The following is a 26017-nucleotide window of genomic DNA, read 5'->3' as shown; positions in this document are numbered from 1 at the left end:
GCTGATTGATTGCTTGCGATGAATATAAAGATGATGAAGATAAAGATGATGGTGGTCTCGTGATGATGATGTAACATGAAAACGTTTGAGCACCGTCCACTGTTCTATATGCATCAGTCTATTGGCCTTCTGCCAGCCTCCACACTTTCACTTTACACTATAGGAATGCAAGCCATGACAGGATGAAACACGAAAATGTGTGTGTCTGTATGCGTCTGTATCTCTCTCTCTCTCTCTCTCTCTCTCTCTCTCTCTCTCTCTCTCTCTCCAGCCAGTCCCTCCTCTCTCCTCCAACCTCCCTCACCTAAACCCTTCGTATACCTCCCTCGTTCTTTTTCACCCCCCCCCCCTCACTTCTCTCTTGTTATTATCTTGGTGTTGAGTGCTGCCCGAGAGAGAGAGAGAGAGAGAGAGAGAGAGAGAGAGAGGGAGAGAGAGAGAGAGAGAGAGGGAGGGAGACAAAGAGAGGGAGAGCTCTGCGCTGGTTCTTTATATAACTGAGAGTGAGAGAGAGAGTGAGAGAGAGACAAGACAGAGAGAGAGAGTTGAAAGAGTACAGTACTCACAGTGGGAGGACAGAGCTTGCCTAAGTACTGCAGCAGAGCACCGCCAGTGACAGCCATACCAACCATTTACTGTAATTACAGTCCATTAAACTCCACTCCGCCACCTCTGTATATAAGGGACCTGAGCATGGCCTCTAGTGTGTGTTGTTTTCGTCGACTAATACTGTGACAGAAAATGTCCATAGACTACCTTTTTTTCACTGACGAAAACTACAAAAATACAAAATAAAAAAACTAAGTCATATGATCGATGACTAAAACTATATGACTAAATATACTAAAGTCATTTTACACTCGGTTGCATGCTGAAAATAGCCGATCTACAAGCGTAAAGTGTAAAAACAGTCGCCATCAACGCCCACCAAAATACATTTTAGTCGACCAAATCAACTGTAAATTTAGTCGACTAAAACTATACTAACAAATGTGACTAAAACTAAAATCAAAACGTGCTGCCAAAAACAACACTGCTGTCAGGACTGCTGCGTTCGTATATGTTTGATTTGATTTATTTGATATATTCATGATACAATTCATAAAAGAGCAGTACAGAATTATCAGGATTGCACAAACAGTCAGAGGACTTAATTCCATTGTGATCCAAATAAATAAATAGTTACAGCATATGATAAGAACAACATGTGTACTAACATTACAATACTAATGACATTTACAACAGGCCATCATAGATCAATAAACAAAAGACAATAAATGGATATAAATACAGCACTATACTAACTTGCCCATCAGCCACTTTTTCAACATATTTTAAAAAATGATCAAAGACTGGGCAAATTTAATTTCCCTTGGGATTTTGTACCAATCCTCCACCCCTGTATATTTAAATGAGCTTATACCTACCCTATGTCTCAGGTTTGGTGGTTTAAGATCTGCTACACTATCCCTTGTGTTCAACCTATGGAACTGGTTAACATACGGGAAGTAACCTTTAAAATATTTTGGGCATTTTGTATAGACCATAATGAGTCTCAGTTGTTGTATTCTGCCTTCCACTGGGAGCCAATTTAATTCCCTAAAATGGTTAGCGCCAATGTGGATTCTTGGGGAGAGATAAAGAACTACCCTAGTTTATTTTGTGATGTCTGTAGTTTACTTTGGTATTTTTAGATAAGCTGCTGTACCAGGTTAGGCAGGTGTAATCAAAGAGACATTGGACTAATGCTGAGGCCAGTCTCCTCATAGTGGTTCTAGAACCACTAGGGGGGGGGGGGGGGGGGGGGGGGGGGTAACTACCTGTGTGTGGGGAGTGTTGACTGATTAATGGATACTGGGGGTCAAATTATGACAGGCAATTCCTGCTGAATAATATATGACCCCCCAGTCAAAAAACACTTTGTTTCATGCTTTCCAAGGTGTGATTTGGGCTGGGAGGAGGAGAAGGACTATAAGGCCCTATACGTCTTCCCTGGGGAAGACGTATGGGGAACACAAAACTATTTATTTTTAACTGAAATTGCAATATCTTTATCTTGTCTAAAGATAAAGTAAATGAAAATGTTCTCTTCAGAATTTCCCCTCCAATGTCCCTTTACAGGTGTCCCCGAGTCAAAGTATCCAGAAATAACCCCAAAAAGTAATCCAAGTATCCGAGTATCCCGAACGTTGCAGATCCTCTTTTGTTCAATAAAGTAGTCCGAAAAAATTATAAAACCAAAAGGCAATGCATTGCTTACCGGAAAAAAGAAAAGTACATCCTGCTCACCCAACCTTTAAGTCAGGAGTCCTCCGCTCTTTCCTTTGTTCACAAGCTCGGATTGTTTGTTCAGAGCTCAACGCCTCAGAAAGTGTCCGACCAAACATTTGTTGCATGTTGTTGAGTTCAGTTCTGATTTTACGGGGGCCAGTTTTGAATTGCAGCCGTCCGTAGGTGCCCTTTGAGAGCAGTTTTGAAGGAGTCAAGGGATTTGCATGTCTTAATGACTGTTGGTAGGGCGTTCCACATTTTGGTGGCATAGGAGCGAAATTAATTTAGTCCCTTGTTTGTGCCGAATCTGGGTTGCACATGGTTTGTTGAACTCCCTCTGGTATTGTGGGTGTGAACTTTGACATTGACATTAAGGAAGTATTTAGACAGGTACATGGGTATCTTGGTGGTGTAGCGAATCTTGTGGACCAGACCCATTGCAAGGTGCTGTACTCTGTTGTCAACCCTAAGCCATTCCAGCCTGCAGGGCTGCCAACTTTCAGAAAAAGCCAAGAGTGAGACTTTAGTGTTTTAATGCGCGCGACGCAAAAAAAGTGGCCTTTTTAATGTTGATTTGGCCTTTTTTAACATTGATTTAGAGGAATACAGACATCCAACCCTAGAAAAAAAAGTGAGTGATGCAACGCTGTGTGGGGGTCCCCGGGGGTCTCCCCAGAACATCCAGACCCCCATGAACACACGCGCCCGGGGGGCCGGGCCGGTTCCGGTGTGCTGTTTTCATGCTCAGACCCAGCCAGCCAGCCACACACATAGCTCCGAAAGGGAGTGGTTGCACCACTCAAAAAAATCCCAAAATAGGCCTATATGAACATATATTTGTACATGCCACATCAACATATTTGTGGATATATTGTTTTTGTTTAAACTGCAAAAGAAAATGATATCTGCATATTATGCTGAATAATAGGACATTTTGAATAATAGCATTTAACAAAATGAGTGAAAGAGTTGCACCAGGTGAAGAGATGGTCAGTCTCCTATTGGTCATATGGTGCACCTTCTCCATGTGTGCCTATGTCTTCTATTAAATATCCATATTGGTTTACATAAAAACGTATTCTGATGTGATAAAACAGACTACATCACAAATTAATCACCCACCTCAGTGGAACATTCTCTGTCAGTCAGTCAGTCAGTCAGTCAGTCAGTCAGTTGTGGTCTCTCTCTCTCTCTCTCTGAACAGAACTAATGAGTCGCGATGCGGCCCCTCCCCCTTCACACACACACACACACACACACACCCTCACACACACACACACACACACACACACACACACACACACCACAGACATTATTATAATGTGCGTCTGGCACCGTTCCTCATCTCGCGCAAGAGACGCCACACCAAATATATATATATAGAAGAGAGATAGTCACTTGTTGTGGAGGCTATATTGTCTTCCATGAAAAATATTTCGAAGCGATGTTAAACTCTGCATGGCTCATTTCCATGCGTCACAGTCAGGGACCCTGCTGACGAGTTGGAGGTTACACTACTGCATATAACAGCATATGCATTATCACATGCAGAACGGCTACTCTGCCGTTTGTGAGGACGCACACATCGGCGCGCGGAGCCGCGGAGAAAACTGTTATGAGAGCCGGCTTGGCTTTTCTGGCACATTATATGCCCCCCTCGGCGTGCATATTGTGAGTGCGTGAGAAATGGTGGGTGTGGCGTGAGTGCGTGTGAAAGACGTCTCATGCGTGAGTCTCACGCTGAATGCGTGAGAGTTGGTAGGCCTGCCAGCCTGTCAAAGTGGGCAGGAGTGAGGTGGGTTCGGGGAGTGAGGCCAAGTAGTAGCCTGGCCAGTTTGTTTTGGGAGGTCTGGAGCCTTGTTTTAAGGGCCTTAGAGGTGCTGTGGTACCAGGAGGTGCAAGCGTATATAGTCGAAGAAACCTTGTACGAGGGCGCTCCTGTTAGGGTCTTCAAGGTGTTTTTGTTGACCAGTGGGGAGATCCTGTATAGGAATCTTGCTCTTTGGTTGACCTTTTTGATTATGTTGGTGGCCATTTTATCACCGGAAAGATTGCCTCCAGGATGGAACCTAGGTAGGTCATTTCATCTTTTCGTGTGATAATATTGTCACCCACTATAAACAAGAAGCCATCTGCCTTGCTGAGATTACTATTTGATCCAAATAGAATGGATTCAGTTTTTCCCAGGTGTAAAGGTTGTTATGTAAAGGTCCTAGTATGCTTCCTTATTGACATCCCATTGTACCGCCTCCAGCACCGTCTGGGCTGGAGGCGGTACAATGGGATGTCAATAAGGAAGTCAAGGAGGAAGGAAGAGAGAATTTCAGAGCTGCCAAAATGGTCAAACACAGATTAAAAATACTTAATGGCTTCTGCGCAAAAGGAAAGTTCTCAGACGTTTCCGTTGTCTCCTATAGCTCTTATATGCTTTGTTTGAAACATATCACAATCACTCAAATGCCGCAGAAATGACGTTTCTGACGGTATGTACAGCTGCGTCCTATTGTGGGCTAACGAACTTAAAGCCCGTAAAGTACATCCAAATGTCAGAATCTTTACGGGGGGTTCCGAGAGGGGCTATGAGCTCGTAAGCTCATCAGACCAATCCAGACTCTCCAGTTCAATGCATGCAGTACTCCACAACTGTTATCCTCCAAATAGTTTACGGTAGTTTTAGTTTATTCGCACAATAAAAACAGTAGGGTAACATTAATAAAAGAGAAATATCTGCAGGTGTGAAAAGAAACCCATGGAGGGCTTATATGTGGTTCTCACCAAAGATAATATACAAATAGTAAGTAGACAAAGTAATCAAACAACGGAAAATAACAAAAACAAATACATTATTTACACTTGTGAAGTGTGTGTGTGTGTGTGTGTGTGTGTGTGTGTGTGTGTGTGTGTGTGTGTGTGTGTGTGTGTGTGTGTGTGTGTGTGTGCGTGCGTGCGTGTGAGACGCACGTGCAAGCCTGAGTGTGCCCAAGTGAACATGCATGTCTGTCTGTGTCTGAGTATGCACAATAAAGCTACATTATGTTCGAATCAAGTGGAGAGTGTTGCTTCGAGAGGCTGGCCCTCAATCTATGTTTAAAGTTACAGGTATGTCTTGGCAAGTGAGCGTACTTCATGCCATGCACCTCACCCTGGCTGCTCATACTCTAAACACATTTGAAATGAGTGCAGGAAATGGACCGTGTATGTAATGATGATACAATTCCTTTGTGTTCTTGCAGTGATAATGGACATGTGGGAAAGTCAGAAAGTAGCCTAATCCGGCCAGACCCGTCAATCACCCCGTCCGTGCTCAAGTTCTTGCGAGGCCATTTCTACTTCTCCTTACACTCGCGCCAAGAGACTGCAATATCCTGTTTGACTCAATGGCTCACTCGAAGAGGAGGAGGGCGCGTGCAGGGCACAGCACTTGCGACATCGGGAAAAGTCACAGCGGTATCAAGGAGAGGCATTGTGGCAGGGGGGATGCAGGAGGAGAGAGAGGGGTAGACGTAGGCAAGAGAAGGAAAGGGAGAGAAAGAGAGAGAGGGAGAGCAGCACTAGAAGAGAAGAGGAGCAGAGAATAGAGGATATTTATAGTCCGCCAGCGCGGCTCAGCTCACACAGTGCTGTCTTTCAGATGTTCTCTTCACACCCTCCCCCCCCCCACCCCTCCACTCTCCTCCCTCGTGTTCTCCGATACAGAAATGTTTCATGTGAAATTCCATTGCCTTGTTGTATATGAAGATTTCATTACAAGCTTGGATGTAAAAAAAAAAGTTATGGTAAGGTCGGTGTCATGGACGGTCATATCATGATGGCAGCTAGAAGAATATGAAATGGATAGTTTGAGGTGGAGAATAGGCCATTATATATTCACATTCATAAAAAACACTGGCAGGATTCAAATATAAGTTTTGAATCTGAGCTCTCTCTCACATCGCTGATGATGTGTTCATAATTGGAGCTGTGTGTGTGACTCAAGATTCACTCCTATACCCTCGTCTCATTGTTGTGATGTTACCTGGAGGCAGAGATCATGTTTTTTGTCTGTCTGCGTGTCTGTCTGTCTGTCTGTCGATGTCTGTCTGTGTGTCTTATCCTGTAAACTGCTATACCTATCAGCATCAAACGTTTTCTGCACACTTCCAGTTTTTTTTCCAAATCAGCCTCATGATGCCACTTTACGCTTTGGCATACAACTCTTGAACTACAGTATGGGTCATATAATAGTCATATACGATCAAAATGTCCATTCCCTTGGATGTATTTGGATCATGCAACATATGTTGCGACGCAACTCATAACATATATCATAGGTCATCAGGCCCGGCGCCACGGGGGTGCCAGAGGGTGCCCAGCACCCTCCGTTCCAAATTCTGCACCCTCACTTTTATGTACATACAGCATAGTTTTATTATATCAAAATTAGATGTGCACCCTCGCCAATTTCAAATGCCCCCTCAGTCATTTCATCCTGGAGCCGAGCCTGTAGGTCATATATGCTCCAATTCAACCAAACTAGATTTTCTTCAACACACTTGTTTTACTAGCCTATAGCTGCTACTTGATCGTCACCGTGATCGTCACTTCTTCTGCCCATAGAAGAGATGCAACAAGAAGCATGAGTTCAAGTCCGTTGCTCTCCCCATGTCCCCCATATACAGTATATGGGGACTAGGTTGGCGGAGGGTGTGTAGAGCCCAGGATCACATTAGATAATTGACACGGGGGTGAAAAATGGGTTACAAAAAACAAAACAAAAAAAGAAGAGATGTAACAAAGGCGCAAAGGTGCATGTCACGGACGGTGTTTCAGGTGAGGACCCAGAAGCAAGCAGGCAAACTGATGTTGTTTTTGGCAGTCTAGTTTTAGTCGACAAAATCTACAGTTGATTTAGTCGACTAAAATGTATTTTGCCGTCGTAATGATTGATTTTACACTTGCTTAAAATAGCAGATCTACAAGCACACAACGCGTCGCAGCACAACGCGTTGTATGCATGTAGATCTGCTATTGTCAGCATGCAACCAAGTGTAAAATGATGTATACTGGATCCCTTGTCCACTAGTCCCTTCCTAGAATCTTAGTCTAGTTTTTATCTGTTGACGGAATTGTCAGTACATTTAGCCTTCGTTTTAGTCATCACAGCTTAGTTTTCATTTAGTTTCCATGTAGTTTGTCAGTGAAAAAGGTTTTAGTCGACAAAAACAACACTGAAATTGATGCAGTCCAATGATAATTTATTAACTCTATCTCTACCGCTAGCTGTTAGCATAAACCCCAGTTCCAGGGGCCAGCATACACGTTCACTTTAAAAGACGGTGTTTGCCGGTGTTTGGGGGAAAAAAGAGTTAACAACACAAAACTCAATGCCATAATTATGTAGCAGGTCATATGCAGACAACAGGAAACACAGTAACACTGGCTACGTTTACATGAAGGGTGATCATTCCGAATAAATACTTCTGAATAAAATACATCCGATGTAATGTTTTTTGCCGCGAGTTTACATGGGAAATGGTCATTCCGAATGAGTGTTTATATGGAGAAGTGATAGAAGACATGATACATGTTAATTCACGTGAAACTACGCCATCTGTTGGACACATAAAATATAGGCAGTTCATTCATTGTGACTTTCAGACGAAAGACGACACTTTGAAATCCCATCATTTCATTCCGCAGTAGTTTTGAGGCTGCTGCTTGGATAGGGACGGACATATTATGTTTACCGTCTTTTTTTACCCCACCTGCTCCCCTTCTCCGCTGGGAAGGTGATCATCTCGTTTTTATGTGTAGCCTACTTTATTATCTACAGCACGGCCAGGGCACGCAACACACTGATTATTATTGTATCGGGTCGCTTGTTATTTTTGAGAGAGAGAGAGAGAGAGTGTGCGAGAGAGACCGTTGAACACACACACACACACACACACACACACAAAATGCACGAAATAACGCGCTCTATGTGCAAACTCCTCGGCGCGCCTTGGATATGAGGCTTATGAGCGCCTTGGAGTTGGAGCGCAATGGAAATGAGCATGCTCAGAAAGACCAGAATGAATTTACATCCGAAGCAGTGTATACATGAGTCCAATTTTCTTTCAATCGCATTGAACATCGGAGTAATCCGGCCAGTGACATCGGAATGGTTTTTAGATCGCATCGAGCGTTTTCATTCGGATGTAGGTTTTTGTAGGTGTTTACATAACAACGTTTAATAGGATTGAACTTCTATTCGGAATGAAAAGGGGATTTAACTGCTCATGTAAACGTAGCCACTGACTATAATCTGGCAAGGGAACACTGGTGGTTTAAATACACAAAGACTAACTAGACACAGGTGCAACAGAACTGCAATCAACACATCATTGGCTGAGACTAAACAGGATCAGGTGAAATACAATCGGTGAGACAATTAAGGCAGGCAACAACAAACAGAGCAGACAGGAAAACACTAGGGACTACACAATAAAAGTACACAGTTCATGACAATGCGTCTTATAAATGAAATTTTGCCCATGCAGCTTAATTCCTCTGGTCCTTACACAACTCTACAGTAGGTAGGCTGCTGATCAGTGTTTGATTTTGGCAGCACATTTTGATTTTAGTTTTTGAATAGTTTTCATTTAGTTTTAGTCACATTTTAGTCACCTGGAATGTTTTAGTGTTAGTCTAGTTTTAGTCGACTAAATGTCATAAGATTTTAGTCGACTAAATCTACAGTTGATTTATACTCAAATGTATTTTGGCGGGCCTTGATGACGTCTTAATGACAGATTTTACACTTGCTGAAAATAGCCGATCTACAAGCTCACAACGTGTGCTTGTAGATCGGCTATTTTCAGCATGCAACCAAGTGTAAAATGACTTACTGGATCTCTTGTCCACTAGTCCCTTCCTAACATTTTAGTCTAGTTTTTATCTATTGACGAAATTGTCAATACATTTAGTCTTAGTTTTAGTCATCATACGGTAGCTTAGTTTTCATTTAGTTTCCATTTAGTTTTCGTCGGTGGAAAAAGGTTCCGTCTTAGTTTCAGTCGACAAAAACAACACTGCTGCTGAGCCTGGTAAAGATGACAGAACTCTGCAGGTGTGTCCTTATGTGTTACTGTACCTCTTACAGACTTACACTAAAAAGGTGGTAGAGAGGGGTGTCTATATCCTATACTGTCTATGAACACGTAACGATTACAGCATGCAAATGATTAGTGGTGGAAGAAAGTATACTCAAATGTTTTACTTACGTAAAAGTATCATTATTGTAGAAATACAGGTATTCTAAATTGACCTGAGTAAATGTACAAAAGTATCATAATGTAAGAAGTACACATTGTGGATGTCCCATGTTTTTCACAAGTTTGTCCCAAGTTTTCACATGCATAGGCCTACTGTAAAATTGCATTGCAAAACACATTGTGAGCTTTTATTTATTTTTTAATGACCAAAATGTATATAGGGCTGAAGTGGTTAATGCGTTAATTACATTTTTTTATAATGCATTTTTGTTTTGTAATAGTAATAATCATAATCAATATATATTAATATAATAATAAAGTAACTAGTAACTAAAGTTTTCAAATAAATAAAGTGTAGTTAAAGTACAACATTTGGACCCAAGGTGCAGTGGAGTAGAAGTTAACGTATTGGACATTGGAAATACCCCAGTAAAGTACAAATACCACCAAGTTGTACAGTACCTTAAGTAAAGGTATACTTTAATAGTTGCTTTACACCACCAAATGATTTACAGCGTCCCTCTTGATTCTTGATCGCTACTTGGAAATACATATCATTTGTGCTTGATTTCCCCACAACATATTATGTGTCTAAATGACACACTATGACCACATGTTGAATGTACAGTAGGCTAGACAACTACACAGTACACGCACGCACGCACGCACACACACACACGCATGCACACGCACACACACACACACACACACACACACACACACACACACACACACACACACACACACACACACACAGTGTTCCACTCGTTGTGGTGTAAAAAAAGGAAGGAAGAGGCAGAGCTGCAGTATGAGCAATGAAACGTGTTGTCACAAGGTTTTGAAACGATAATGGTTCTTCTTCTGAAAGCCACAAAAGGCAAAGACAAAAGCACAGTTTTCGTGCAAAAGTGACAGAGGAAGTCTTACTTACGTTACGCCTAATGTATAGCTAATGTACTGACAACAGACTTATTTTGTTTGTTGGTTTTGACTATAACTCTTGTGCCTATTCATTTACAGTGTATACTCCATCCAGTACCAAAATCAAATAAAAATATAGTGTAATTAACCTAGCTAGAACCTGAATGCGCTGCAAAGCAACGTAGGCCTACGTGCTGTCAGTGCAATAAACCCATGCAGCACGCTGATAATGCTGCGCTTCATTGTCTACTAATAATATAATCCTCCTGCAGCTGCGTCGGCAGCATCCATATAGCACTGACAGTTATGGTGATCATTTACTGAATGAATTTCACAGTCTTCTTGGTTGCAGCGTGTACGTACGGCTAAAGCCGTTTCATGTCCTCATCGACGTAAAGCAGATATTACACAGAAATGTAAAAACCTATTGATTACATCCACACACAACAGGTAGGCCTATGATGTGGGTGGTGGCTGGTTGGTGCAGTCAGTCACACATCAGTCACTGTTTAGACTCTGAGCTGGGTGGTGTGTGAAGAATACACACCTGTTGGGCATCAATCTTTTCTATCATTTTTATCCCACGCATTTTTTCCACCCAGTGGAAATTATCTCCTGGGCTCTATACATTCCCTCCGCCAACCTGGGGAGAGCAACGGACTGACCTCATGCTTCCTTCTATGCATGAGGAGTCAAAGCCGCTTCTTTTCACCTGACAGGGGGGGGAGTTTCCCCGGTTGGACGTAGCGCGTGGAAGGAACACGTTATTCCGACCAGTTCCTTTCCCCTCCATCAGGTGCCCCCGGCTGGCCAGGGGGAGGCAGTTTAGAGACCAGGATTACGGCATGTTTTTTGTGAGGGTACGTACCCTAGGGGACACGGGGAGAACATGCAAACTCCACACAGAAAGGCGCTTTCGCCAACCCCGCCTCAGGTATGGGCACTGATGATGCGGAGGAGAGAACAAGCCCCCCAGTGTCCCCAGTGAGAATCGAACCCAGGACCTTCTAGCTGTGAGGCGACATGACGCGGCATCAATCTTTTCAATGCACAATAAGGCCCTGAATCTCAGAGGTCTTGCAAAACACAGATATGGCATGACGCAGCAAACTAAATGAATGGACTTGAGATTCATATTCAAATGACATGTCATGTGAAATCAGCGTTGTTTTCGTCGACTAAAACTAAGACGAAAATTGTTCGTTTTTCACTGACGAAAACTAAATGGAAACTACATGAAAACTAAGTCTGACAACTAAAACTAAGACTAAATATACTGATAATTTTGTCAACAAATAAAAACTAGACTAAAATGTTAGGAAGGGACTAGTGGACAAGAGATCCAGTATAAGTCATTTTACACTTGGTGGCAACTTGGTCAACATTAAGTGGCCAGATGGGTGCAGGGCCAGGTGCATTTTTAAGAGCATGTTTGTTTATGTTAACGGTCAAACAATTGATTGTGTTCCGTCTTGGATCAATGGAACTAACATACTCATTGGTTTCACAAAGAAAAACATTTTTTATATACTGTATTAATGTTATTTTTAGGGATGTCGATACCTAAATTTCTGTATTAGCCGATACCGGTGTTCTAGCTATATATCTCGTGTTGTGTTTATAGCAGACTCACTCAAATGTGCACTTGCAGTTTGGGCAACTCTAAAGCAAACTCCACATGCCCCAACATTATCTTTACCCGCCATAGTGTCAACCCCTTACCCCTGTGTCGGATCCATGGTTAGACTGGCGTATTTGCCGATACCGATATGACCAAATAAGGGCCAATACCGATACTTTTCCGATATCGATACAGTATCGGGACATCTCTAGTTATTGTATCAATCATCAAAAGTGTTGCCCACAGGTTGAGAGCCGTACTGCAAATCTCTTCCCACAAAGCCGATGCAAATACACACATTCATCTCCTTGGTATAAGAAATAATCATGATAGGCATTTTTTTTTAAAGAAAAAATAATTCAATATTTATTTGCGGTATAAACAGGTCTTGTGTGGTTTCCATATACTGTACAATACATAGGGTCAATCATATATCCTTCAGCAGACAGAAAAGTGCACTGCCCCCTTTTAACGAGCCCCATTTTTTTATACACATTATGACAGATTGCATCTTTTAAAAACTCCTTTACAGCACAATACAAAACAGCTATTCAACGTGTGTTTGAAGCTGTAACATTGATGCAAGATGCATTGTCAAAAGATTCCCTGAAAAATTCCTCGGTGAGGTAACATTTTTAATCATTCACTTTTTCTTTTGCTCATGTTTCCCCCCCCCCCCCCCCCCTCTTCCTTCCTACCCTCCTCACTCACTCTTTCCTCCCCAAGCTCGCGAGCACATTCTTACCAAGATTTAGCTACAAACATATGACACAGAAACCACCGTTCCTGCGATCTGGCAAATTTACAAACAGAGAAAAGGACTTTAAGTTTCTCTTTCATTTTTGTTACAAAGACACACACAAAACACAAGAAGAAAGCAGCTTGAAATCAACAATGTTTTCTTTTTTAAATAGAAAAGCTTCGTACTGAAATATATTTCAATCCTAGGGTGAAAAGTGATCGAGTCCTTAATAACATGTTCCGTATTGTGAGTGGGATACGACCTCAAACGAGGGAAGTCCATTCAAGCATGGTAACGTTATTCTCATCTCTTGATGCTGTAATAGGACAGGAACAACTTTGCATATAAACTCATAACATATATATTTAGATATATATTCATATTGAAAGGCCACAGGAATAGCATAATAGCACAATATATCAAAACAAGACAGAACATTTCAATGTAGTTATTTTTAAGTCCGGTGGCATAATCATGTATTTGTGAAACATAACTGGCATGCTAAAACACACAGCTCCGGCTGTATGTGTATATGTGTGTGTGTGTGTTGTTTTTGTCGACTAAAACTATGACGACTACCTTTTTCCACTGACTAAAACTACGATGACTTAAACTAAGACTAAATGTATTGACAATTTCGTCAACAGCTAAAAACTAGACTAAAATGTTAGGGACTAGTGGACAAGAGATCTAGTATAATCATTTACTCATTTTACACTGGGTCGACTAAAATCTTATGACATTCAGTCGACTAAAACTAGACTAACACTAAAGCATTCAAGGTGACTAAAATGTGACTGAAAAGTGAAAACTATTTAAGAGACTATAAAACTAAAATCAAAATTTGCTGCCTAAAACACTGATGTGACGTGTGTGTGTGTGTGTCTGGGCTGTTTCTCAGGTTGGTATTGGATATAGAGCCCTGTAGAGTTTAGACACCCCAGGTGAAATGTTATACTTCAGTCCACAAGCCATAGAGCATGGGTCTTGTATACAGAGTTATACAGAATAGATATAGTACAAAAAGAAGAATTATAAATTCAGAAGTCTCAGATCTAATACAAAATACTGCAAAAAAAGAAGGTGTTTGACATATTGCAGAGTAACAAAAAGGACCTCTTGTGACCCGTTACAGTAAAAAGACAGTTAACTGTCCCATTATTACTGTTTTTGATTCAAATAACAGTTAACAAACTTTTTTTTTCCTTTTTTTTTTAATACTCTGCTTTTTCTTTTCCAAAGTCAGATACAAAGAGTATTGAACAGTCAGCATTAGAAACAAGTTAGAAAGATTATATAAGGCCAACCTAAACCAAACCTGGTCAGAATCACCAGCTGTCCCCTCCCTGTGAGACTCGGTTCTTTGTTTCTGTCGTGCACCCTGTCCACACCGCTGCTTTGAAACCATTTATCAGCACTTTTCCTCCAAGAAACTGTTATGTAAGCTTGCCAAGATAGTTAAGGGCTCGCATTTCATCTGCTTGCCAAACAATCTGCACTTCTGTTACTACAGTACTAAAGCCCAGGATGGAATTGTTTGGAAACTCCCCATGGTGTTAATGTAGTATCGGTGCAGTGTCCCAGAGACATAAGGAAAAAAGGAATACGGTTTCATCCTTAACCCTTTTAGGCCTGACGTCGAAATTAAAAAAAAAATCAAATTTCTGAAAAACCTCATGTTTCTATGTCAATATTTCATGTCAAGGTCAAGGACCCCAAAAATTATATGTATTTGGTCACCGACCCCGATCTGAAAATATGTAGTTCCAGGGACCTCCCCAGAAGCAAAGAATTTAGTTAAAAACGTTTGCTCTGGAAGAATATATATTCAAAGATTTTCAAAAATAGCAGATCTATACAAGCTTGTCGATCTTCTATTTTTCAATAGCTAAAGCATAACATAATGCTTAAAACACCAAAGGGGATTGATTCACGGCCCTGAATGGTTTAAAACATGACAGCTTTTCGAGGTAACATTTTCATGTCAGGTTTTTCAAACACCGCTGATGTGGACAGAGTCCCAGACAGAAACCTCCCTGGCTACGTACTGAATGCCACCAAAAGCCCGGCAGCAAAACAGTAGTTTAAAAAAACTACCCCTCGTCATTCGTCTTTCAACTGGTAAAGCAACATCCAACCCCCTTTTTTCGTCAGAGAGCACACAGTACCACAGCATGCTCAGGTATTTGAAAATAATAGATTTCATTTACACCCGAGGCTTAAAGGGTGAATCAACTCGGACACAAATGTTTCTTTGACTTTTGAGGAAATGGACTTTGATCCTCTTTCGTAGAAAAGATCTCCCCTTCCTTCCGTGTTCTCCGATGCGTTTGAGGAAACAATAAGCTATTGAAGAAGCTAAGTGCATGTTTGTGTCTGTGGCCTGCAGTCCCACCACCACCAACCCCCCCCCCCCCCACCACCACCACCACGACACATTACAATCTGAGCCGACAGTATATCCTCTGGGCCACTATCTGCTTGACAACCCCACAACAGTCATGGGGACCCATTATAGAACTGCTGCTTTTCATTAGGGGTTCGTCCATAGAAACATTTTTTTAATTTTGTTTCTGCTTTAAAATATTTTTTTCAATAATGTAAAAAAAAAGAAAAAAAAATCTACAAACATGCTCACAGCCAGTCGCACTTTTGAGGCAGATTGTGAGCTTAATCAGACTAAATGTATTGATTGTGTCGATTATGAAACATCTATAAAAAATATTTCATTGACATTATTTTAAAATGTTAAAAAATGATCGAAAGAAATGGGCTTTCCTCGATTATTTGATGAATTGAAAAGTAATAAATATATAATAATCAATCATTAAAAATGATCAAATAGTTGCAGCCGTAATTTCCATGAATCTATAATGCGTGAATCTTCACCAGTTGACTGCAACCGACAGGTAGGGTAGAAAATGATCAGCTATGTGGTGGGTCTTCATTACATATAAACATATATATAAGCCGAATACACTACAAGTGACAGGTTTAGGGTGGTGGTCGTTCTGTTTTTGGTTAAACTGTGGCCAATTATTGTTGGCTAATCGCTGGCGACCATGCAAGAATGCAGGAGAGGCCATGGTATATATCGTACACAACACCTGTAGCACGTTTATAATCAAAGAGAATCCATGTCAATCCATGGGGTTGTGACAGGGAAAATTCTTTGGGCAAACTGTCTGGGAGATGTTCTTCGGTTAATGCGAGCTGAAATCCCCTGTGGATAAAAATAAGTTGCAATGGAGTCAAGAATTCTTTAGGCACTTCCTTGTCAAAATGTTCCTTGGCAATGCTACCCAAAATGTTGCACTAGATGAATAAAAACCATACCATTCCCAACCCAATACTAGTAACACTAGCTACTCATTCATAGCCCTGCTATTCAATCCAACCCTGGACCTGCGGTGGCAGGGTTTTTCTCCACACAAAGAAAATCTAAATTTTCTCGATCGACAAAGATTTGGCAAACCTGATTTCTATAAGCCTAATATGTTGAGATGGTATAGCCTTCGGGCAGAAGCTTTTAATTATACAGAAGAGGAGCTCAGAAGATTGAAAATAAGCGATGGCTGTTAAATAAACAACTGGCAATTTAAACATCAAGACAACTTCAAACTCCCTTCTTCACGGACATGGTTAAGGGTGTTGGAGTGGGTGTCTCGCATCCAAGCTGCAAAGTCAACTATCTGTTGAACTCTTGTTTAATCCGAAGGCGCAACATAAAAAACTGTCCCCTCGAACCCATGTTCCAAGCAGTGTTGTTTTTGTCGACTAAAACTAAGACGAAAAATGTTCGTCGGCTACCTTTTTTCACTGACGAGAACTAAATGAAAACTAAGCTATCGTGACTAAAACTAAGACTAAATGTATTGACAATTTCGTCAACGGATAAAAACTAAACTAAATGTTAGGAAGGGACTAGTAGACAAGAGATCCAGTATAAGTCATTTTACGCTTGGTTGCATGCTGAAAATAGCCGATCAACGTGACGCGTTGTGAGCTTGTAGCAAGTATATAATCAGCCATTACGACGGCATCAAGGCCCGCCAAAACACATTTTAGTCGACTAAATCGACTGTAGATTTAGTCGATAAAATCTTATGACATTTAGTCGACTAAAACTAGACTAACACTAAAACACTCCAGGTGACTAAAATGTGACTGAAACTAAATAAAACTATTCAAAAGACTATGACTAAAACTAAAACAAAAAATGTTGCTGCCAAAAACAACACTGGTTCCAAGTCCCGTGCCATTGACCTCAGCCATAACCCTCTCTAGCCTCATGGCTAGTCGTCTCCCCCCCCCCCCCCCCCCCCTGGGCTGCTGTCCAGCTGCTGGGTCTCGTTACAGCCTGGGACTGGCCTCTCCTCTCCTCTCCTCTCCTCTACTCTCCTCTCCTCTCCTCTCCTCTCCTCTCCTCTCCTCTGTGAATGTCTCTTTATCTGCCTGCCCTCAGCACTGGTTCGCCACCGTTACTGGTTACGCCACTGTGCAACTGTGCCACTGTGCAAACTGCGTTAGGTCATTGCAAACCCTATGGTGGAAAAAAGGGAAAAGAAAGAAAGAAAGAAAGAAAGACTACACAAGAAAAAGACAAGTAGAAATATCGCAATACGTTCTCTTTTGTTGCCCTAGCGTCCGTCAACCCACATTTTCTTTAGTATTACAATCTCTTAAGCCATTATTGGAATGGATTACTTTTGAGTTTTGTCTTCCTTTTTTTTTTTGGACAAAGATAAGATTATTATGCATACAGTATATATAGGTATACATTTGTACGTAAATGTACACAAAATATACAAAATACATAATAGACATACTGTACTCACTTAATTAAGGACTGTTCGTACATTACACACGCACACACACGCACGCACAAACACGCACACGCACACGCACACACACACACACACACACACACACACACACACACACACACACACACACACACACACACACACACACACACACACACACACACACACACACACACACACACACACACAGTGTGTCTGTGTTAATTCCTTGGTTTTTAAAACTCTACATTCAGTAGAGTGAGATTCGCCTCCTAGTAAATCCCAGATTCTCCACTTGGCACCAATCAGCTCAGAGTGAGAGCTGAGCATCAAAGACAGCGAGGATGTTTGTTTGCCGTCTCCTAAAAAAATCAAGCGCTGTCAAGATCCCACTACGTTCCTTATCTTTGTATGAAGCTGTCTGGCCTTCTGTCTGCTGTGCCCCGATTTATCCTCGCCCCCCCCCCCGCGCGCACTGTGTCGCGCATCGTGGAAATAGCCGATCTGCAAGCTTTGCGCCGCGGCCCCTTCGTAGCTTGTAGATCTGCTATTTCCCCCATAATCCGACGTCGGATACCATACGTGTAAAATCAGGCTATATAGCCTTCCATGTTTTGCAGTCAGTAACTTTCCCTCCCGCCCCCCCCCCCCCCCCCCCCCCATTGTGACAGAGAAGGCCATTCCCAAAAGGTGGAGTCTGTCCGAGGTTCGTTCCAAAGCAGGACCCCCCCACCCCACCCCCCACCACCACCATCATCATCATCATTGTCTGCGACATTCCCTGTCCTGTCACCACCACCACCTCGCTCTCTCAGACAACAAGCCTCAGGAGGGGAGAGAGAGAGAGACTAAAAACATTCATTAACAAAACGACTGCTTCCTCCACGAGCGCAGCCACCGCAGTTACCGTGGTAACCCGCCCCTCCTCCTCCGCCACCAACCAACCAACCAACCAGGAGAGGGGGGGTGGGGGAACGGACAGGGTCGGACGGACCAATCCTCATGTGGAGTCCAGCGTGTCCAGCTGAAACACGTTGTGATTGGTGGGCGTGGTGAAGAAGAGCTGCTCGTGGTGGCGGTGGTGGTGGTGGTGGTGGTGGTGTTGGTGGTGGCCGGTGGTGGGCGAGGAGGAGGAGGAGGAGGAGGAGTGGTTGTCGCAGGGGGGGCTGTGGAGGCCCAGCGTCCGCTCGAAGTCCAGCAGCTGGCCCATGAAGTTGAAGTTGGGCGAGATGTTGGACTTCTTGCGCTTGACGAAGTCATAGGCGTCGTTTAGCGACAGGTTGAGCTTCTGCATCAGGTACGCCACGGTGACGGTCACCGAGCGGCTGATGCCCGCCAGGCAGTGGACCAGGATGCCACACTTCTTAGAGCGGGCCTCGTCTGGAGAGAGAGAGAGATATTATAACCACGGGTAATGTTAACTCCATAGACACATGCAAAACAGAAAAAAAGTACAAAAACCACGGCACTCCATCTTTAAAAGAATGTCTTCTAAATCTTGAAAAAATAATCTATGTCAGTCTTTTTCAAACATTTTCATGTCAAGGACCCTCAAAAATATCCATAATTAGCCACGGATCCCCATCTGAAAATATGTTCCAGGGACATTTTCCAGACTTTTTCGTTGGATAACATTTTGTCCACAATTCCATGCTGTATTGATGTTGGTACCATTAGGAGAGATACCAGGCAAACATTGATCAAAATAACAATTCTTCTACATTCTCAAATTGTGTAGACTTCTTGTAAATTAAGCAATGCAGATGTTTAACCATAATGTAACTCTTGAGTGTTTACGCTCTCAAGAGTTAAAGATTTACAAGGGTCCATTTGGTTACCAACTCTCCATCATTTAGCTGGGGGCCACCTGGAACCGCCTCAAGGACCACTGGTGGTCCTCGGACCACTGGTTGAGAACCACTGCTATATAGTATCGTTTTATCTGTATTGCCCGAAATTGGCCTTAAAATGCAATATCGGTATCGGTTTTAGCAGATATTTTATAATAATTACGTATGTTGAAAATCAATGTTCTCTGGGGAAGCTTTCAAAAGAGTCAACAAGTTGGAACTTTTTTAAATAACAAATACTACATTCAAGCTGTTTTCAATAACGGTGTGCCCCTAGTTTTGGAATAAAGGGGAACTGCTATTTTCTAATTCAGTGTTTCATTTCGGCACTACAGCGGTAAAATAGGAGTATGAATCGGCCCTCATTTCCAGGGGGATGTGGTCTGGTTCTTTCTGCTTCATAAGTCTTTGTACTGTACATCATGGACAGAATCCTCCTGCATTATTAACAGGCTACACATCCATGTGCCTTCTATCAGTTGCAAACCTCTGCACTATCACTTGAATAAGTGTTAACCCACTTAGACCCGAGGAGGATTCTACAAATGTCTTCTAATTCATGACAGTTTTCTGAAAAACCTCATATTTCTATGTCAGTCGTTCTCAAACATTTTCATGTCAAGGACAATTGGCCGCTGACCCCCCCCCCCCCCCCCCCCCCCCCATCTGAAAATAAGTGTTGTTTCAGGAGCAAATATTTGAGTTAAAAATGTTGGCTCTGAAAGAATATATATTCAAAGCTTTGCACTAAATTTTCACGATTTTTCATAGCAGACCTATACAAGCTTGTAGATGAGCTTGTAGATCTGCTATTTTTCAATAGCTAAATTATAACATAATGCTAAAAACACTAAAAGGGGTTCCCCGGCCAGAATGGGTTAAGCCACACACACTCTCTCTCTCTACGGCTATCTCTCTCTCTCAGCCAATCCGCACTCTCTGTAACCGCAGGATTGGGGTCAGTTGGCTCACAAACTCTTCATACTGCCATGAGGATGCCAAATTAATTTTATATGTGGTGTGTGCTCAGTGCTCACTCAGCAATATGAAAGGCATACGTAAAAAACACAAGTGCATCCGCATCCAAGTGTGAATGCCCAAAACACAGCAAAATACCTTGTTTCACTTGAAGAATCATGTTTTATTTTTTCACTATATGCCACCTGGCTGTATTGTAAAACCTGTCTTTTTCTGATTCTGTATAGAATGCCAACTATGCTCTCTACGACACTGTATGGCACACACGCACACACACACACACACACACACACACACACACACACACACACACACACACACACACACACACACACTTACTTTTTGTGGGCGCTAGCCCCTCTTATATGCACAGCTTTGTATGTGTGTTTGTGTGTAGCACGGCATGTGATGATTTGATTTGCTGAGCACGGAATGCAATGTATGGCGATGATGTATGATGATAAGAGCGCTTCTCACTTCACACGAGTGTGATTTTTTTGTTTAAACAAACAATATATCTTATATGTTTCCAGTTAGTATAATACTTTAAGAGATCAACAACTTACAACAAAGCATAACTGTGCTCTGAGACTAACATTTGGGTCCCCGTTACTGTAAGGTTATGGTACATTACTGTATAATCTCTGTATATTACTGCACAAATAGCTACCGTAGATTGTAACATCAACCTTATATACAGCGCTGCCATGACCCGTCACCCCCTCTCTTCCCTGACCCCTGCATGTCATTTTTACGCCCACCCAAACGGTGGCATTGCTCTTAACCCATTTAGACCTGAGGGCGATTCTACGAATGACTTCTGAATCCTGACAGTTTTCTGAAAAAACTTATGTTTCTATGTCAGGGGGTTCTCAAACGTTTTCATGTCAAGGACCCCCAGAAATATATGTAATTGGCTGCCGACCCCCATCTGAAAATATGTTGTTTCAGGGACCCCCCTCCCCCCATCTACAAGCTCCTAGCCGCGCTATGAGCTTGTACATGTAGATCTGCTATTTTTCATTTCTGCATACCATAATGCTTACAACACCAAAAGGGGTTCCCGTCCCAAATGGGTCAAAAACAAACAAGCATTCCAGCGGTCTGGTCATTCCCCCCAAGAGCCAACTAAAGACCTTTGCGTTCCAGTGTGGTCCCATTAGAACAAGGAGGGGTTTCCCTTCTCCCCAGAGAACTTCCAACAGCAGGAATTATGGGAATCTATTAGAATACTGAAAATAGATTAGTGAGTGACATGGAGATCAGACTCAAAAGCAGAGCAGATTATTATTATTACAGTATATAGTTATTGTCACACTTTATTATTTTCCTTTTTCGGAGTAACCTACCTAACTTCCGCTGTGATTGGCCGAGCTTTGCATAGCGTTTGTAGTAGCTAATTGGCTGTTGTTAATTGGTTACGTAACCAATGTTTTATAATCATTTATAAAGACATGAATTAACCTCACAGGGGCAGAAGACCAAACTATGCAAGCGTTATGGACATTTTCAAATTAGGGAGGGGCCTATGTAAGCGACTGCGGCAACCAAACTTTTCTAGTTATTATTATTATTACTTGCGCAAGCAGAGCGCGCAAGTAATAATTTCGCCCAGTCACTTTCACCGTGACAGCCAACCCGCCATTTGATGTGTATGCAAAAAAACATCAAATCTGTGCCTGTTTTGCTGGGACCAGATTACATAAATGACCATATTTCTTACGTCATCATTGAGAGCTAGTCATATGTATACTATATACATAATCAGTAAAAAATAAAATAGCAAATTGTGCCTGATCTGCTGGGACCAGAGTACGTGGTGTGTATATGTATGACTAGCTCTCAATGATGACGTAAGAAATATGGTCATTTGTGTAATCTGGTCCCAGCAAACCAGGCACAGATTTGCTGTTTTTCTTGCATAAGCATAAAATGGCGGGTTGGCTGTCACGGTTTTTGGCGCAAAGTAACCACAGTATACCGCTAATCAACTTACAACTGCATACTCTATATAGTATACTGTATGTATATGTATACGTATGTCTTACGTCATCATTTAGAGCTAGTCATACGTATACTATATACATAACCAGTAAAAATAAAATAGCAAATTGTGCCTGATCTGCTGGGACCAGAGTACGTGGTGTGTATTTGTATGACTAGCTCTCAATGATGACGTAAGAAATATGGTCATTTGTGTAATCTGGTCCCAGTAAACCAGGCACAGATTTGCTGTTTTTCTTGCATACGCATAAAATGGCGGGTTGGCTGTCACGGTTTTTGGCGCAAAGTAACCACAGTATACCGCTAATCAACTTACAACTACATACTCTATATAGTATATGTATATGTATACGTATGTCTTACGTCATCATTGAGAGCTAGTCATACGTATACTATATACATAATCAGTAAAAAATAAAATAGCAAATTGTGCCTGATCTGCTGGGACCAGAGTATGTGGTGTGTATATGTATGACTAGCTCTCAATGATGACGTAAGAAATATGGTCATTTGTGTAATCTGGTCCCAGCAAACCAGGCACAGCTTTGCTGTTTTTCTTGCATACGCATAAAATGGCGGGTTGGCTGTCACGGTTTTTGGCGCAAAGTAACCACAGTATACCGCTAATCAACTTACAACGACATACTCTATATAGTATATGTATATGTATACGTATGTCTTACGTCATCATTGAGAGATAGTCATACGTATACTATATACATAATCAGTAAAAATAAAATAGCAAATTGTGCCTGATCTGCTGGGACCAGAGTACGTGGTGTGTATATGTATGACTAGCTCTCAATGATGACGTAAGAAATATGGTCATTTGTGTAATCTGGTCCCAGCAAACCAGGCACAGATTTGCTGTTTTTCTTGCATACGCATAAAATGGCGGGTTGGCTGTCACGGTTTTTGGCGCAAAGTAACCACAGTATACCGCTAATCAACTTATAACTACATACTCTAAAGGGATCTAGAATATATCTACATCGATAAAACTGTATTTCTTATATAGATAGAAACTTGAACCATACTTAATAATACTAGGTGTTTACATGCATAAAGTAGATAGGTAGCAAATAGTTACACCTAATAATTAGTCATTTCAAACGTTCCTTCACAGAGATATTCAGATTCCACCGTTTACAGAATAATTATACTGTATAACATATTTTAATTTAGTTTATATACCTTTTTTTTCATCACATATCAATGATTTATTTTTCTTTAAAAAACTAAAAAGGAATCCAGAATATATCTACATCGATAAAACTGTATTTCTTATATAGATAGAAACTTGAACCATACTTAATAATACTAGGTGTTTATATGCATAAAGTAGGTAGGTAGCAAATAGTTACACCTAATGATTATACATTTCAAACGTTCCTTCACAGAGATACTGAGATTTAACAGTTTACAGCGGTCGAAAGTACTTGCGCGCTCTGCTTGCGCACTAGTTGGCCATTTATGGCCTACTAGTGTGCAACAAGCAAGTATGCACTCGACAGAGTGCAGTTCTAGTTATTATTATTATTATTTTTTTTTCTGCCCTATTCCCCAAATACTGCATGGTCTGGTGCAGTGTCACATTTTACCAAAGGAAAAGGAAAATAATACCTACTCAGATTTGTGGTAATAATTACACATGACATACATGTAATTGATCATATCATCTAAATTCAAATAGAGGTCACTCAAATGTTGGTATAAGGGGAATTCTCCCAAAGCAATTTCCACAAAACCTTTTGTATGTGAAGAGTAACAATTCCACATGTTTGAAAAATGCAGGCTAGATGAGCTAGATGAGAAAATGTTAGGAAGGGACTAGTGGACAAGAGGTCCAGTATAAGTCATTTCACACTTGGTTGCATGCTGAAAATAGCCGATCTACAAGCTGACAACGTGTCGCAGCGCGACGCGTTGTGAGCTTGTAGATTGGCTATTTTCAGCAAGTGTACAAACAGTCATTACGACGGCTAAACTAACTAACTAACTAACTACAACTAAATGAAAACTATTCAAGAGAGTTGAAGAGACTAATGACTAAAACTAAAACTAAAATCAAAATTTGCTGCCAAAAACAACAGTGACTCTAGACAGAGTGTACAAAAAGATTGTTGGGGGGGGGGTTTGACCACACATAAACACAGCTTTAACAAACACCCACACAACCATAATACTGAATCTACTCATAATATGAGGGGGAGTGTGTGTGTGATCGACTTACCGATGAACGAGATGGCCTCTGGGAAAAACTGAGACAGGTTTTGGCTCCAGTGGTCGGATATGGGGATCTGTTTGTACTTGAAGTCTCCGTCGTGCTCGAACATGTTGGGCAGGTTGGGCGTCACGTTGAGGATGTACTTGATGTTGTGCTTCCCCAGCACGTCCAGGTTGGTGGAGTCTTTGGCACAGCCCAGGAAGAGGTACGGCAGGATCTGGACGGGGAACGCCGGCTGGTTGCTCATGGGCAGCAGCGGGCTGCAGCCCTCCGACGACTCCGTGGCGCTGCCCGGCTCGCGGTCCGACTCTCCGTCCGAGCAGTCGGAGCTGATGCGCAGCCCCCCCAGGCCCAGGACGGAGGCCGGCGGCGAGCCGCTCGGACACGAGGAGGAGCAGTCCAGGTTGGTCTCGCAGTGCTCGGGGTACTCAGACTGGAATTTGTTGAAGCCCCCTGGGGGAGGGGGAGGGAGGACCAAAGAAAATGATTTGTTGAAGAGAATGTTTGTTTGACCTGAGGGACAATTCTACAAAATGTCTTCTAAATCCTACACAGTTTTCTGAAAAACCTATATGTGGTGCTCAACCTATTTCATGTCAAGGACCCCCAGAAATATCTGGATTTGGCCGCCGACCCGCATCTGAAAATATGTAGTTCCAGGGACCCCCCATATGCAGAAGCAAAGATTTTAGTTAAAAACATTCGCTATGAAAGAATATATATTCAAAGATTTGCGCCACATTTCCACGATTTCTCAAAAATAGCAGACCTACAAGCTTGTAGATCTGTTATTTTTCAATAGCTAAAGCATAACATAATGCTTAAAACACCAAAAGGGGTTCCCGCCATGAATGGGTAAACCACATGAACCCGGCCTAGCCTCCCTAATCATGGGCATGTCATAGTAGGTGAACATCCTGCGAAAATAGCCGATCTATAGACGTTTTATCAGACGACGTCACACTGATAAGCACCAGCATGCGCACGCAGACCGGCCGCACAAGAACCCCACCTCTCATAACATGCAATGGAAAGGTTCTAACTGCTCTCACGTGTAAAAGAAATGCCCTAAACTTTCAGATGCTGTTTTTCTCCCAGTGTGGAGGAGAATGATTGGGATTTTTATTGTGATCTCTCGCCCTTGAAATACATGTATATAATCCTTGGTTTCTGTTGTGTGTGAACAGTAATAGCAATTCAAAACAGTTGTCTTCAAAACCACACCTCCAGTCGCTGTCATAAGAACGGGAGGTGGACTCATGATAACGGCAGAAGAGCCTGTTTGTCCATGGCTGTACGCGCACCTGCAGCCCATCAAGTATAATGTATATATGCTCCATCCCGCAATGGTGTCGCTCACGCA

The 26017-nt window shown here is 42.0% G+C and overlaps 2 protein-coding genes across 3 annotated transcripts in view; one reads left to right on the top strand and one right to left on the bottom strand.

The window, feature by feature from the left end:
* adsl (adenylosuccinate lyase) overlaps positions 1 to 26017 on the top strand; it is a gene marked incomplete at both ends in the record, with an annotated part of 382286 nt that overhangs the window by 38703 nt on the left and 317566 nt on the right. The gene's annotated exons all lie outside the window — the stretch shown is intronic.
* Positions 1 to 26017, bottom strand: part of dusp7 (dual specificity phosphatase 7) — a 140238-nt gene that overhangs the window by 110557 nt on the left and 3664 nt on the right. Inside the window, exons 2-3 of one of the 2 annotated variants that reach the window (XM_083771708.1) lie at positions 24661 to 25107; positions 16632 to 18975 (exon numbers count right to left, since the gene is read on the bottom strand). In XM_083771708.1, the coding sequence (XP_083627834.1) occupies positions 18596 to 18975; positions 24661 to 25107 (827 nt within the window). In that variant the 3' untranslated portion in view covers positions 16632 to 18595. Of the gene's footprint in view, positions 1 to 16631; positions 18976 to 24660; positions 25108 to 26017 lie in introns of those variants that run through there. The other variant, XM_083771709.1, reaches the window with a different exon arrangement.

This window comes from Protomyctophum parallelum (assembly GCF_964188405.1).
Source record: "Protomyctophum parallelum genome assembly, chromosome: 8".
Taxonomy (NCBI): domain Eukaryota; kingdom Metazoa; phylum Chordata; class Actinopteri; order Myctophiformes; family Myctophidae; genus Protomyctophum; species Protomyctophum parallelum.
Note: the sequence above shows the minus strand (reverse complement) of the source record. Positions and strands in the feature narration are given on the sequence as shown.